Source organism: Trifolium pratense, linkage group LG3 (assembly GCF_020283565.1).
Source record: "Trifolium pratense cultivar HEN17-A07 linkage group LG3, ARS_RC_1.1, whole genome shotgun sequence".
NCBI classification, from domain to species: domain Eukaryota; kingdom Viridiplantae; phylum Streptophyta; class Magnoliopsida; order Fabales; family Fabaceae; genus Trifolium; species Trifolium pratense.
This window is the reverse complement of record NC_060061.1, coordinates 5,040,637-5,057,159: the sequence shown is the minus strand read 5'-3', so window position 1 is coordinate 5,057,159 and position 16,523 is coordinate 5,040,637. Positions and strand designations below refer to the sequence as shown.

Sequence of the window (16,523 nt, the reverse complement as noted above, 5' to 3'; positions counted from 1 at the left end):
CACATTAACAATCTCTCACTCATGAATGAATGAAGTAAAAGATGAAAAATAAAATTAAACATTGAACTTTGTTATTTGAAGGGTCATTTAGAACAAATAGTACAACAAAAACTCCATCATCCCATCTAGGTCCCATTATAGACATTGACCAACTTCTCCTAGTCACTACTAGTATACATTTCCCATTCCTTGGTGAACTAAACCAAAAACCATATTTTTCTCTCAGCAAAACTGAAATATACGGTCTAGTCTATGTCTAGTGTAATCTAGACTTCTTAACACAACAACAAGACAACAATAATAACAAAGATTGTAACAAGTTAATGACTTTCAAAGTGTCCAAGTGATAGGAGTTGAAGTGTTTTGAGGAATCTGAGGTAAAAAACAATGCTGCTGGAACCCATCAACTTGTTGGTGTAGATTTAGCATTGTTGGATAGTTAAAAGTTGAAGAGGAGTTGTTGTTGACTTCTTGTTCTACATCCATCATAGCTGCTCCATCTTCTTCTTCTTCTTGGACTTGTCCCATTTCATCAGCTTCCATCAACTCCATTGGATTTGTATTGCTGTTGCTATATTCAGAATCTTCAAAAGTGTGAGAAGAAGAGGTTGAAGCTTGAGGTACCCAAGGCACAATAGCTAAATGACGATTATTATTGTTGTCATCATAATAATCAGTAGAAGAATCACATTGTTTTGACCACGATAGTTGATCTGCAATTAATTATATTAAATTAAAAATCATTCTTAATTACACAAATAATAATTAGATTTAGATATGATTTTATTTATTTTATGAACTCGGCCTAACAATTTTTGCATTTTTGTCCGTTAAGCTTATGAGCTACAGATTCAACTTGTAATGTCGTTTTATTGGGTCAAGGTCACGTGAATTTTTGAATATGCAAAGAAGGAATCTAAAAAGAATCCAAAAAAAAATAAAAAAAATGTTATAGGCACTAAAATAAAAAACATTATAATTAGTTAATTATTACAGACTAAAATCATATTCAAACTTAATAATTACAGACAATTAAGCAATAATAATAATAATACTGGAATTAGGGTAAAATACTTACTATTCTTAATTTCAGAGATGAGGTGAGAATCGAGAGTGAGAGAGTAAGAGGAAGGAGAATGAAGAATTGGCTTGAAGAGTACAATAGCTCTTTCATCGTTAGGAGCATCCAAGTGTTCATCATCTTCTTCAACAATTGGAGGCAATTCAGAATCCTAATCAGAACAAACGAAAAATTAATAACAAAAATGAAACAATTAGGTAAGAGAGAGTAATAGTAGTGGAAAGTAGACGTACGAGGCGGCGAATTTTGGTAGCCGGAGAAGAAAGAGAGAAATCAGAGAAGTCGTCGGTGATATGATTAACAACACCGTCAACTTTCCTCTTCAACGATTTGTAGTGTCCAGCCATGGATGAATGTTATTGCACAGAGATGATGAATCAAATAATTAGGGTTTAGAGATTGGGATTACGAAAGTTGAGAACGAGAGAGAATAAGAAGGAAAATTGTATTAGTTAAGAAGAAGCGGGTAATGTCTAGATTTCTCTCGAATTCCTTTTTCTTTTCCTTCCAAAACCTTCCACCCCTTTCCGTATGTGTCAGTGTGTCACTGTCCACTCTTTATACTAGTAATATTTTATTTCTTTTTAGCTGAAAATATTTCTTCATAAATTCATTAATCACATTGCTACTTTTATTTAGTATTAATTAATATAAAAATATTTTTTTTTTATAATTTTTATAACAAACAATAAAAAAGATACTGTAAAAAAAATATTATGCTAGGTATTTAACCCAAAAAATATTTAATTAAAATGACCAAATATCTTATAAAGTGGTTGATATTTTTTTCACATTTGGAATGATCAAATTCCTCATCAAACGTTCAAACTTAAAATAAAAATATTGGATCAAAATATAATTTAGTTTTTAATATTTTATATATTAAAACATGTATAAGATTGAGATCTTTTGGTGACTAAAATTTTTTAGTAGGAGAGAAAAAACTTAATGATTAAAATAATCGATACTCGTAGAAAAATGCAAATATGTTCTATAAAATTAAAATATATAAAGCGAACCAATAAATAGCTACAAAGATATTTACATTTACTTCTTTTCAAGGAAACGAAATCAACCAGCTCAAATAGTCAAAACAGGAAATACTCAGAGTTTAATGCTTTCCTCTTTTCTTTTCTTTTTACAGAAATTCCCGTTTAAGAAAAGTTAAAAAAAAATATTTTTGATTAGTTTAAAAACATTTTTAAGTTTCCTATGAACTAATCTATGCTTTAACTTATTTTAAATTTATAGTCATCAAACTCTCAAATCTTCTCTCTTGCGATCTTATTGTTTGTGGTGAGTCACTGATCATCTTCAATCAACCGATATTCCTCTTAAACTTGCAACGCAAACATAGAATAGAGAAGGAGAAGAAAGGGTTGAGAACAATAGGGGCTAGATTTACAAAAAATAAGATGTGTAAAATAATGATATATTTAAATAACTTGTGACATAAATTAAACATTGTGATTTTTCTAAATGAAAAAAAAGGTGTCCTATTAATTCGTCCTCCTTTTACATCATACATGATTCCATCATATGGGTCCTTGGAGTATGCTCCTCTCAAGGTCTCAGGTTCGATTCCCTCTGGTGCCAATTTCGGTGGGCTAAGTCCATACAGAGCCAAAAAACTCCGACTTTAAATGAGGCCCTCGCAAGTGGGCGGTGAGATTGGTCCCTTAGATTAGTCTGCTGTTCTAAGGTTGGATACCAAGTTTTTTTAAAAAATAAAATAAAATACAACATTTTTCTTCATAATGTTGCCATTCCTACATAAAGAAAGGGAAAGGGAAATTTTCAATGCATTCTCTATGCTTTGTTTACTGATCCAATGATTCATTTATGGTTCCAGCATACTGGAATACTGTATCTACAAGGCATCAGGATTCTCCAAGCTAGGCATTTACATCGGGAGTGCGCAAAAGGATGATGGAAGAGTAACTAAGCATGGGATACATATTGGCGTCAAGAAACTGAGCATACTGTTGTATTGCAATATCTCTTCCAGGAAGATCAGGTGTGAGAAAATCATATGGTGCGGACTTGCTGGTGTCTATGAGAGGTTCCCATCTGTATCCAGGACGCTCTGGCAAGGTTATTGTGAAAGGTAAATGACTTGTATTGAAAGCAACATAAATTTCGCCCTTGACCGAGTCCATCTGAGTTGATTTTCATGCCAAATAAGGGGGGAAAATTAGTCATTTATGGAGTATCCAAGCAAGGGTTACACAAGTAGACAAATAAGTTCAAAGCATAGGAGCTTTAGTACACTAAAATAGCTTAAGGGATGGAACATTTTTTTCTTTAGAAAAAGGGTTAAAAGTAAATGAAGCTACTGAGAGGTCAAAAGTTCTACTGATGCTAATCTGGGCAGGATAGCTTTGCATGAAGGGTATTAGTTTATGTCCAGGATCAGCTCAACCTATATTTCATACCACATGACAACATAACACTGTTAAACATTTGGTACTTCAAAACAATGGCTAAGAATAAAATGTTTCTTTTCACATCAGTATATATTGGAATTGGAGATGTAACGAAGTAACTTTTCTCAAGTCAACATACATCTTCTGTCAAGGGGATTTCTGTTCAAACCATATATATATATATATATATATATATATATATGTCATCCTTACAACAGCAGCACCAAGCTGATTATTCCTAAACCTAGAGGATCTATATATAATATCTCAATAATGGCTTTCAACTGTTGCCAGATGTAGAGTTGCTTTAGCCCAATTGGTATTATCTTTCAACTTTTGGACCTTTGCAACTGAGATAGGTTTCTAACTAATGTAAAAGTCCTTACAAGTTTAGAAATGTTTATGGAGTATGTAAACAAGGGGGCTTCTGAAAAAGTTGAGATACACAAACTAATTTCAACTATGTAGTGTAAGAAGCTATTATCATTGCAAGATTATTTCAACTTTCTTTTCCTGCAAATGCTTGTTGTTCATTGTCAAACATGTAAGGTCGAGGTTTGGTTAGTGCAGAGTTGAAACACGTACTAAACCTAAATTTAAAGTCAAGATCATAAGAAATAGATCCTAATATGTGATTCCCACAGATTTTTACCAGTAACCGAACTCTTATATCCCTATGTCATGGTAACAAATTATCATACCAGGGTAAAAGCCACAAAACGGCTACTCTCAGACCAGTCTGGTGTTACAGGAAAATGACCATGCCACTGCAGCCTCTCTGATGTTGGGAAGTCATCTAAGCCAAGAGATTCACATTCCCTGCAGGATTACAGCGTTAGAACATGTGAAGAATGCTAGAGTCCAAGAAGAATGCAAAAAGTACTTACTGGCGGAACTTGGTCAAAAGACGGCAAAATCTGAAGAAGTCTGATGAGGATTCTTCCTTTTTATCCCATCGGAAATAATTATGCTGCAAAATTGCTGAGGATAAGTTAATGGAATTGACAATATGGTGGGATGTGCATTAAAAAATTCTTGTAGATAAGGGGATCACATAATTATCATGACAGTAGGTATTGTTGTTTCCCCCTTTTGTATGTCCATATTCATCGCCCATATATATCATCGGAACTCCCTGGTAAGATAAACTAAAAGTCAGTAAACAAACCTGTGTTGTCAACAATATCATCTACATTTAAATTGGAATAACTTAATGAATTTAACAAAAAAAGCATACAACACAGCATTACACTAACGGTTTTGCCATCAAGTGTCCTCGGAGACTAGTTAAAGGTTTAAGAAATGGGAGCATATATGTATTGAAAAATGCAACATTTAATGCATTGATAAAGGAAACAATTTCCAATAAATTTCTTAAATTTTATTCTTTAACCAGAGCCCAGAGTGCATGGTTAGCATTTGCCTTAAACTAAAAGTCATTTTAGATTTTTATTGCTCCTCAGTCTGCCGTATAAAAGTCAGAAGAAACTGTTTCAGGCTCCTGTGCAAAACTTGTTATTAGCTACTTAATATGTAACAGAAGTCCTAGTGGTCCAAACAAATTTCTAAATAAAAACTGTGCTGTTGACTGGGCTTTACCTGGGAAACCATGAGTGTAAGAAAGAAATTACGCATTTGTCGTTTCCTCAATTTCTTAACTGAGGCACTGACAAACTCCCCCTCCTACATTAGTTCAAGAAATGAAATCAGAATTTAATAGTAACTCATTGATTAAGATTCTAATACTCTAAGGAGCTATTTGAAGGATTCAGAAAGTGAGGTGTGGCGTGACATTTAAACAGTAATTAACTAAGCCTAGAAATGCATAATATCACAATATGTGCTAGTCTAAACACAAACATGGGAGAAAATAGATTCAACGTTCTATTGAATTATATAAATATGACAAGATATCAGGCAGGAATAGAGATAAAGGCCTATAAGTTACACTAATGCTCGGTTTACGATGATAAATTATAGTTTTCTTCAAAGCAGAGATTAGTAATGACAGACTCTTCATAATAGCAAACTTACACACCCTAAATCATATAAAAACATGATGATGGATAGGTAGTTAGAACACGATCTAAACGTAGTTTAAAAGCCCAACTCATATGTTGCATACAGCTGAGGGAGATGGGGAAAAGAAGAAACATGCAACAATTTGGAGAAGGATTACAAAGACACTGTTTTATAATGACAGTAGTACACAAGACATGTTTGTGTTAATGAGTATGGATATCTATGACTAACAATAAAAGAAAATATATAAGACCCGCATTTTTTTTATTCATTTCACATTAACAAATTGTCTTGCGCACTTCCAGGTACATGAACCTAGTATGCCTGATTAATAACAGTAAACATATTGGATTTTAGATATTATCATGAATAGTGTAATATTAATGATGTTCAGTTTGGTCGAATAATCTTGTGATGATGTACCACCATGCAGTAGAAAGAAAATTAGAGGAAAAATTACGTTAAACACAACTCTGAACAGGTTTTTAAACATCTACCTCTCCACAGTTCCAGCTATTATTATGATTTTCTCCATCATTATTGTCTTCTCCATTGGGCAAGTTATGCTTCTTGTTATAAGTGACCAAATCAGCTAGAGTAAAGCCATCATGAGCACATACAAGGTTAATACTATTCCATGGTTTTCTTCCTCCCTGTGCCAAAAATAGAGAGTAATGTCCACCACACAAAAGAACAAGGTAGAAGAATAGACGATAACAACAGAAAACATAATCCCCTGAGAATAAAATATATTATATTGAGCAAGTTAAAGGACGGTGAAATGGGATGTTTACATGCATAAATTTGAAATCAATAAGAGAAACAATTCAAACAACAATGGTTATGACTACAATGATCATCATATAAATAATAAGAATAGAAGTGGGAGAAACTACTACTGTCTAGTACTATTACTATAGTGTGACATGAGACAACAGATAAACCTGATACAAATTAGGACTCCCACAAACGCATTCAGCAAATGCTCCTGCAAAGCCATCCGTGCCCTTGATAAATTGGCGTACTGTGTCTCTATACTGAAAAATTCAAGAATGGCACATTAAATAGTTCATACACTCACAAGTACATGATGTAACATACAATTTGTAGAAAATTGGGGGGTATGCAATAGTCAATCATTAGGTTATAGAGAATTGCTTACACTGAAAGCAATGAACTAACAACATAGGGAGCATGTAGAGGAAAACAGCACTAGTCAAAGGTAAATAGTAGCCTACAGACTATGATTAAATTTCAGCATCTTAGCTTGCATAAAGGGATTCAATAAGATTCTAGTTAAATGTATACATATTGATATTGTCACTCCTCCGGTTGTTCTAGTAGGACTGCTATAGAACAGGTGAAAATTATTCTGCTAATAATCATACAATTTTTTTTATAAAACTTTAATCATACAATTTAATTGACTACAATATACCAACAATTTCCTTCGAGATTGAACGATTTGAAAAAGGCATGGCATTGCTATGAAGTTTGGATCCAGCTCCTCTAAAACAAAGAGTATTACTTTTGAGGATTCTTCGCTTTAGAGGAAAAAGAAAGTAATCTCATCCGTTGATAAATAACAACGGTTGATACATCATGCACAGCATAACAAGTCATGGATGTGTTGGATTGTCAACAATAATCATATTATAAATGAAAGTTCTAGAAAAAATTAAACCTTGCACTCTTATAATTTCACATAAACAGACTAGAAGGTTAGCTAAGTTATATGCTTTATGATGATGTGATGCAATTATGATGTTTTATCTATGTGTTGTGTAGTTCTCTTTTTCTAAGCCACACACTTGTGAGTTCCATTCAAGTTGTGCTACTACATCCTTGCATTTTTTTGTCACATCATAATGAGTTTATAACAGATGTATGTCTGCACTAACCTTCCCATTCCATTCTGACCAAATACCCCAGTGAGGGAAAGTGCCAACTTGGTAGAGGCCTCCAGCATCCCAGGCTTCGGCTATAAGCTATAAAGGAGAAATCAAGAAACTAAGCATATTTAGCTCACTGCTTTCAAACAAGTGAAAACTAATCTATATGATTACAATGACCAAATCAAAATAATTTGAGGGATGCCCGAGCCAGGCTGACTTCTTGGCTACTGACATTAGGCACTCGATCTAGGTGAGGCAATAAAATAAACAGTACCTAGAAGGAAACATTTCCTTAAAAGGCATCCTTTTGTCTGTGGCTATTCAAGTTCCAAAAGTGAAACTAGTTAATAACCACTAACACTAAGTGCCTGATGGGATTCAACTGATTATGATAGCAAGATATATGATAAACTGAAAAAATGAAGAGAGCAGGGAAATGTGGCCCTGTGTTATTGAATGCAACCAGAGAAATACAATGAGGCAATCAATGGTGGGCTGCTTAGAGGGGGTTCCAGTTGTAATTGATTTAAAAGAACTATAAAAGTTGAAAAACCTTCACTCCGCGAAGTATTGGATCATTACTGATCATATCAATCAATGGTGGGCTGCTTAGAGGGGTTCCAATTGCCAGCAAGTCACCTTCTATTGGAGCACCAAATACATTAACTCCATTCCAGAGACTGGTGACAAACATGGAAAGGAAAATTAAGTACAGAAAGAATCATTCTCCAGTAAATTTCTGTACCAATGCATTATATAGTTTATAACCTGCTACTCCTGGTCATAATAGAAGCAAGATCAAAGCGAAAACCATCCACATGCATTTCCGTTACCCAATATCTGTTGCATGATGAGAGAAAATTAGCAAGGCCTTCAATCTAATTTGGTAGTAATTTCTAACTCCTTTTAAATAATAATTGAAACAAATATGATCAAAGTGAAGTGCAATAAACTGAAAAAATATACAATTATACATTAAATATATAATGGACCAAAAGATATAGCACTGTTGAGGTAAACCATGTTAGAAGTGATATGCTACAAAATATTAAATCATTAATCCGGTATCTAGAACTTATATATTCTTTGATGGCTTTAAGGAATTATCCCACATGCACCGCTACATCTGGTGTACGTTAAAAGGTTTAAAATGATTTAATTTTTTGTTAAATCATTGAATAATAAATTTGATAAAAGCATATCCTCGATAATCATTGTAAACATACCTTAAGCAGTCCACTATAAATTTACGTACAACTGGATGGTTGCAATTGAATGTGTTCCCACATCCTGAATAGTTGTAGAATTCCCCCTAAAGACATAAAAGCGGGTCTAGTTGACATTACCCCGTGGTTTAAATCAATCCAAAAATGCGTATAAATAAATTTGAAAACAGCCAAAGAGCCGTAAAAACTCAATCTGCATACTACTAACTGCAATGCCTTAAGAAGTAAAGATGCAACTAAAAATGTTGGTTAACAAAGTTTCTAGCTTGATGGGTGGCTACTTAATCCTGACCCTTATCTGTTATCATGCTAGAGAGTAGAATTTCAAGGAAACCAAAACGTGGATTTTAAACATCCACTCTAATAACTTTACTTTCTCATAGGAGTTGGGTATCCTGTTGTGTCCTGTTACTTTTGTATGCTTAATGCACTGACCAACCTTTTAGATCGGGAAACATCGTGTCTAGTCAATAAATAAGAACTGAATCCCAAATCAGGAACAAACAAAAAATCATGCTAAATGAATTTATAAATATTTTTTTTTTGGATAAATGATAATCAAAATTTGTTTGGAAATTACGGAAAAGATATTTTTGGTAAGCATTTCCGGTTTATGAATAGATAATCACTCAGGGGATTAATTTAGATGATAAGTGTTCACGGACTGGTCACTGTTAACTGCTTGAGTAGTTAACTTTGCTTCAATATTCCTAATCAGAACTACTTTCACCAAGAATTTCATTTTTATGATTTACCGACCTTTTCCTTTGAGATTTGAGTTCCTCCAAGGCTTCATAATTTTCAATCAAATAGCTGAAAGAGATAATAACAATGCTTAGGAATACCTTCGGTGCTACCATATAATACACACTGTTGTCGACTCCTCTGAAAGAAATAATGGGACCCTTCTCATTCCCTTCAGCTGTATGATTGAAAACAACATCCATGATAACCTGCTCCAGTAATATAGCAATGAAAGCATAATTTAATCTAAAAAAACAAGAAAGATAGAAAATTAAAGAAATGAAAGCATAGGCAATATTGATCACCTCTATTCCTCTCTTGTGCGCCTCTTTGATAAGAAACTTGATTTCATTAATCCCATCACGACCACAGTTTTTTATGCCGGCTGATGAGTATCTGATCATTGGTGAAAAGTAATTGATGGTTGAATACCCCCAAAAATTGACCCTAAAAGAAAAGTGATGCATGTTTATCATAAACTTGAGATAAAACTAAAGAGAAGTCAAAATAAGAATCGTATGGAGCTACAAATGTAGAATAACATCCGATTAGTTAATGATTTGATGCGACTTGCGAGGCATCAAGGGTTGAAAATGGCAATGATACAAAGAAAAGTCTAACTGTGATTAACATCTGACCTGAAGATTATACAACCAGAAGCCATTGATAAGAATGATAATGGTTTCATCACCAAATGACTCTCTTACCTATAGTCCCCTTGTACAGCATTGTAACTGTAGTATTCCAGCTCATTGAACTCATGACAAGGCATTAATTCTATACAATTTACTCCAAGTTCCTGCAAAATGAATAATGCCAAATGAAATCAGTTTCATTATGAATTTCATATCTGCTTTTTATGGTAATAATGCAATACAATGGAAAAACAAATAATGCAATCCCATGCATGAAAACATATTGCGGATCCAACAATAATACAAGGCACCAAGGCTAGGAGACTCAATTGTCCAAACATATTGATGACAGTATGAGTCGGCTCAGCCTCCTTCTGACTCCTTGATAAAGTTCATTTACAATCATGCATTGTGAAATGTCACAGGGATCTTTTGAATTCTTTTTTAGAAACGTGATCATAAATTTCACCTTTAAATGATCAAGCTTCTCCACTACACCAAGATAAGTACCGGGGAACTCGGTGTTACTTGATTCATGCTTTGTGAACCCTCTTACATGCATTTCATATATAATAAGATCCTTTTGTGGGTATTTCAAAGGCAAGTCTCCTTCCCAGTCAAACTAAACACAATGCACAACAAGAAAATCAAAAAATAGAATCATAGTCTTCAAATTAAGAATTCAAGCAAAAAAAAACAACCATAAATAAATTAAGTACCTCCTCGTGATTAAAAGGCACCATGCCAGCCATTTGAGGCCAGCAGTTACCATCAGGTCCTACAGCCCCAAACTCTCCTCTACTTATAACTGCCTACAAAAATTAGTACTATATCATAAGAGTCCAAACACCAAGCAACATAATATATATACTCCCTCGGGTCCCTTTTATAACAGACAATTCAAGTTCATTGAATAACTGATGTATCTGGCCAGGGACTGGAGGGAGTATTATCGATCTTCAATAGTGCTGATTTATTTATATATACATAAAAACAATAATTAAGAGAAGATGCTAACTTTTGCATAAGGATCAAGTAAAATTCGAGAAGAGTCATAATAATGTCCTTGTTGAGGAGAAAATTTGCCATCAAATTTGTAACCATAAAGCATATCTTTAAAATCCCCTTTTAGAAACACATGCCAAACACATCCCGTTTTATTCACCAATGGATCAAGATTAATGTACTCTGTTACTTCATTCTGCAACAAACTAAAATCAATTAAAAAAAAACCTAAAAACCTAAAAACTCGGAGAAGTTTTCAGAAATTTGTAATTGAATTGAATAAAGGAAAGAAGAAGTGACTAACGTTTTTGAAGTCAGAGAGAGTAAACAAACAGAGAGTAGCTGAGAGTGCATTGAGAGAGTAAATGGCGAAATTGACCCCGTCTTCTTGAAAAGTAGCACCGAAGGGAGAGGGGTAGCCTTTGGAAACTTGGAATTGGAGCTTTTGAATCTCAACAACTGCAGTTTCAGTAGTGGCACCATTTCCAATAGCGAAGATCTTGTTCGGGTTTGAAGAAATGAAAGAGGTAGTTGTGTTGTGATTGTGAAACTCTAAATCCCTTTTGTTGAAGATAGCAATTCTTGGAAATTGTGACGGAGATTGAGAAGTGAAGGTTGTGGTGATATATGGAGGAGATAGAAGAATGTGAGAGAAGCAACACATTGCCATTGATTCTCAACAAAAATGGAACAAAGAGTGTGAAAATTGGGAATGCAAATGATACAATGCTAGTGATTTGTAAGCAATAACATCACTCTGATTAATCATACACATTGAATGATTAATTCTCTCTAAGAAGCAACAAGCATATGTTAGTAGTAACTTTTTCAATTCGGAAGAGACAGACACGGTGCTTGTTTATTTGTTTGTTTGTTTCTTCGCGCTTTCTCTTGGCCCACTCACTCTTCTTCCTTTCCTTTCTTTGCAACCGTTAATTTCTTATTTATCGTTTCTTCATTAAAATATAAGCAAAAGGAGGTCAACAAAAGTGAATGTATCTTGACTAAATTTTAAACCAAATACATCAACTTTCATTTACCAATTTTTGCTTATATTTTGGGACAGAGGGAGTATATATATATATATATATATATATATATATATATATATATATATATATATATCAATATATGGTCATTGAAGAACTTTTCAACTACTCGGTTTTTTTACATTGCATAAACATGAGAGTGTATTCTCTCATGTTAATTTAGGATTTAAGATAAATTTTGTTTTGAATCATTGATTTGGATGGAGGGAAAAAAAAAAGTAAATTGAAATGTGGAGATTAAAGAAATTGAGGAACATGAGAAAAATTAAATGGAGAAAATTCATTCTCCATAAACATTATCAATGTTCCATGTACCCTCATTTCTTAGTAAAAAACTTAGGACTTCATCTGATGTTGATCTCACAATTCATATTACGCATCTGTAAGACATAAGTTATCTTCTTAGGAGCGACTTGGCTGAAAATATCTTCTTCTTTCTTTTATTTTTCTTTAGCATTGTAAAAAATATATATACATTAAAAAAATTGGATTTAAATGTGGGACACTAGGATTTTTTTTCTTTTAAACAGGACACTATAGATATTAATCTTAACAATTTTGATATTTTTATCTTTCTAGGACATATAGATTCATTACTTCATTGATTTTTTGATTTTTTTATTAGAATATGTGTGATTATAAATTTTTGGAATAGAAATTATAAAACAAAAAACATGTGTTTACAACTTGTAGTGCGGTTTGAGTTTATTTTGAGAAAATATTTTCTAGTTCATATATTAAAAAAAATACAATCCAATTAAACTTGGTTTAAACTAGTTGAGCTAAGGGTTAAGGAGTAGAAGTTTCAGGGTTCAAATTCTTGCAAAGAAAAAAAAAACTAACATAACATTGTAATACTAACAATTAGCATTGCTTATAAAAAAAACAAAAAACTTGGTTTAACTTGGATCAAATTTTAATTAATCCAATTTGTTTACATATACTTTGTGTCATTGGAACTCTTTCTTCTAGTAACTAATGAATTAAGGTAAAAGAAACACGATTACATATCAATCTTAGTAGTTATGAAAACATTCGATATTTATCAATTAAATTTTTATTACCGGTGTACACTTCCGGTGTAAGGGGGTGCAGCAGGTATAAGTAGTGGATGACATGGAAAATTTTCCTATAGCAATGGGATTCTAAGGCAGCCCAAGTCCATAATATTCTCGTTGAAGAATAAATAGTAATGGGATTACTTTTAACACCACCTCATCCTGTTTAGTCTCAGAAGTATCATCCGCATTGGAAACAGCTCTAATAAACGTTTGAACTTTGTTGCATAATTTCACTTCAAAAACAGCTCTCAACCCTCACTATCAATTTCCTGTATACAGGCGCCACTAATCTTACCTGGTTGAAATAGACGCTATCGGTTGTTTTTCACGCTGATACGATGATGTGAAGGGGGTGTTGTACTTGCTGACACTCTGACGTTAAAGTTAATTTTTGCGTGAAACGAAAGTTTTGGAGATAGAATATTACTTTGTCCTTCTACATGATAAGGGTATATGTAGTTCCTAACACTGAGCCAAAACCATAAATATGAGGATGGATACAAGCTCAATGTCGAATTAAACTTAAGCCCAGTCCAAAACAATATTTAATTTTTAAGTTATCTCATTTTAAAAGTAAACAAAAACCAACAACATAAAAAAATGATAGTTCACCAAATAAATTTTCAATTTTGAAGTGAATGACTTGACTCTAATGGAGCAATTGTTGAAGGACACGACTTGAAGGAAAACCCCATTGCAATTGCTGAATAAATAATGCATGCAAGTGTTCCGCAAGCTGCCATATTAAATACGTCAGAATGTGCATGCATGAATACTACGGTAGCTTATGCAGGGTCGTTTTCATGACGAATGTTATCAGCTTCATAATTAATTAGTCTTAATTACTAAAAATTACAGTATATTAGTACGTAGATGACGTGTAAATTAAGTTTCACATCCATAACCAATCGAAAGTTCTTCTATTCATAAAATAGATTTTCTTTATGATTTTTTGCATTTCTTTCGGATTTAGATCTTCTCGTGCTTTTTTGGTTTTGTCTGTTGGAATATTTTATATTTAATTATTATATTCCAATAATTGTTATGTGGGCATTTATATTTAAATTAATTATATTAGCTATTTATCATAATAAGAGCCTTAGTTGATAAGTGATCAGATAAAGTTAAAAGGCTAAATGGATTTCTATTAAGATATTAATTAATGAACTAATTAGTGGATATGGACGAAAATATGAGTGGATGTCAGGATGGCCAATTCCGGAATAATGGGAACCCTAATTGGCCATCACACTATATATAGGCTATGGTCCCCAATATACCGTACACAAGCAAATAACCTCTTCTCCCCATCTGAAGAGAATTCAAGGCATAAGGAGTACCGGTTGAGGAAGAACCACACTAGCCAACGAGTACGTGTTGCTCGTCTAACCTTTCGTGTTTCAGGACTATTGTTAAAGAACTTTCTCAATGGATCCAGGTATTCCTGATATCTCTAATCAATTGACATGTCGTAGATTCAGTTTACATATGCATGCTCCTTTTGTTCTATCTAGCTTCCGCACATTTGTATAAGAGCATGACTTGTATGTAATTAATTGGTAAATTAATTATTAAAATCTATCATTGTCTTCTCTCCCTTTTTTAGGAAAAGTTTGTCACTCACTTGAGTTCCATAAGACTCGAGGGATTAGTCTCTACAGTTGCGCGTATAGGATACCCAGTTTACACCAAAAACCTTTATTTTAAAATTTTAGTACTCATGTTCTACATTATTTAGGATTTTGCTCTCTCCACAACATTTGGGCTCACATTTTCTAAAAGGAAGTATGAGTGTATGACTCAAATAAAATATATACATGCTTGCTCTACTTCTAATTATAAGAAAAAATGTATTTTATATAGATATATTGAAATTTTGATGTATTTAGTCTATACATATCAAATTTTGAATATATCTAAAAAGTTAATCATTTTTTATAATTAGGATCAGAGAGAATAATAAATAAATAATTCATACTAAACAATGTCTCCGGTACATTTGTCAAGTATACTAAAAATACAAATAAAATATAAAACTAATGCTTATAAAGAAACTTTTTATGCTTTTAAGATGTTAAATATACAAGTTCTAAAATAAAATTTTGTTATTAATAACTAGTGACACTGTTTAATATTTCTAATGAAGTTTTTTTTCTATTAATTCCTGTTGGGATCCACCGTTTGATTTAATCATGAGTAGGTGGTCAAGTGTCAAACTGTAAAAACTAAAAACGGCCAAGGGTTACATATCGCCGTTCCAGACCACTTGTTCTCTGATTCAGCTCTGCTAGCATCACGCGCAGAGTTATGTGTATTTTAAACGTTCCGCCGGTACTGTGCACGTACAGCACACGCATCAATGATACAGTGGGTCTACGCTTTTGTATTCTGACATGTTTGATCCACTGACCAGAACGTATCTGTACTTGGTACGCGTGTTAGTATTCCATGTTTTACCCGACACAAACCTCTGCTTCCTGTATGCTCCGTGCTTATTCAGTTGAGTTGAAGTTGAGAATATTGTCCCTTCTGCATGTTATGACTATGATATGAGTTTTATTTTTTGTTTTTTATTACCGCGTTAAACTGTTGGGTACTGTTCAGAAGTACTCGTATTAGATTATAAGATACTAGTATTCTAGTATGCTTGGATTCGTAAGTATTTTTATAATATTAAATTTTTTAGTTCTAATTAATATATAATTAAAAATATTAATCTTCAAAATTATATGCATCGGCATGCGTTAAAAATTCAAATGTGTCACTTAATTTGGGACGGAGAAAATAATAGTATTTTTTTAGGTTACATGAGGTGGATTCTCGTCTCCCAACTGAATTTTCTCCATACGCACAAAGACGGATTCATACCTAAAATTTTGGTGTGACTAAAATTTTAAAGAAACAATGAACTAAATTATAAAATATTTATATAGTATTGTTGTAAAAAAAAAACTGTTTGATTAAAAAAAATATTTTGAATTTTGTTTTGAAGAATGTTAACTTGTGCCCTTAAGGGCACATGTTAAGAAGATAAATATGGAAAAAAATTATTGAACTTGGGGTGTATTCAATTATCTAAACATTAAATTTTTTATATTATTAAATGCTATATTTCTATTTTTAGATAGCTTAACATGTGCCCTTAGGGCACAAGTTAACACGACTCTTTTGTTTTTAGTCCTATAAAAATTTTCGGCAATTTTTGGTCCTCAAAAATTTTCTATCATAACTTTTTATCCCTACTTTTAAATCAACTATCGCTTACTTTCATGTTTTTCAATGATTGAATGCATGTTTATAATATTATAAGAAAATCTCCCAAAAAAAATTACAATTTTCTAACACTTATTAATATTTTGATTACAGAAGTACTACTCTC

At 32.8% G+C, this 16,523-nt stretch overlaps 2 protein-coding genes across 5 annotated transcripts; both read right to left on the bottom strand.

Annotated features, from left to right (window-relative positions):
* Nucleotides 1-30: 30 nt before the first annotated feature.
* LOC123915574 lies at nt 31-1,617 on the bottom strand. The gene is made up of 3 exons (XM_045966739.1): nt 1,315-1,617; nt 1,079-1,232; nt 31-713 (listed from the first exon to the last, which is right to left on the bottom strand). Exons 1-3 carry the CDS (start codon nt 1,426-1,428, stop codon nt 331-333), a joined length of 651 nt encoding a protein of 216 aa, XP_045822695.1. The 5' UTR covers nt 1,429-1,617; the 3' UTR covers nt 31-330.
* An 880-nt stretch (nt 1,618-2,497) lies between these two features.
* Nucleotides 2,498-11,998, bottom strand: LOC123915573 (isoamylase 1, chloroplastic). Of its 4 annotated transcripts, XM_045966735.1 has the most exons (18): nt 11,339-11,998; nt 11,048-11,230; nt 10,749-10,841; nt 10,499-10,651; nt 10,102-10,193; nt 9,700-9,841; nt 9,496-9,603; nt 8,651-8,736; nt 8,193-8,264; nt 7,978-8,104; nt 7,431-7,517; nt 6,474-6,566; nt 6,027-6,182; nt 5,107-5,190; nt 4,562-4,642; nt 4,395-4,477; nt 4,209-4,326; nt 2,498-3,240 (listed from the first exon to the last, which is right to left on the bottom strand). In XM_045966735.1, the coding sequence occupies exons 1-18, from the start codon at nt 11,702-11,704 to the stop codon at nt 2,977-2,979; spliced, it is 2,388 nt and encodes a 795-aa protein (XP_045822691.1). In that variant the 5' UTR covers nt 11,705-11,998; the 3' UTR covers nt 2,498-2,976. The 4 variants fall into 4 exon arrangements, with proteins under 4 accessions (XP_045822691.1, XP_045822690.1, XP_045822692.1 ...); XM_045966734.1 differs by having other exon boundaries at nt 9,496-9,841; nt 11,339-11,916; XM_045966736.1 differs by lacking the exon at nt 2,498-3,240 and having other exon boundaries at nt 4,208-4,326; nt 4,395-4,488; nt 11,339-11,917.
* Between the last annotated feature and the right edge of the window lie 4,525 nt (nt 11,999-16,523).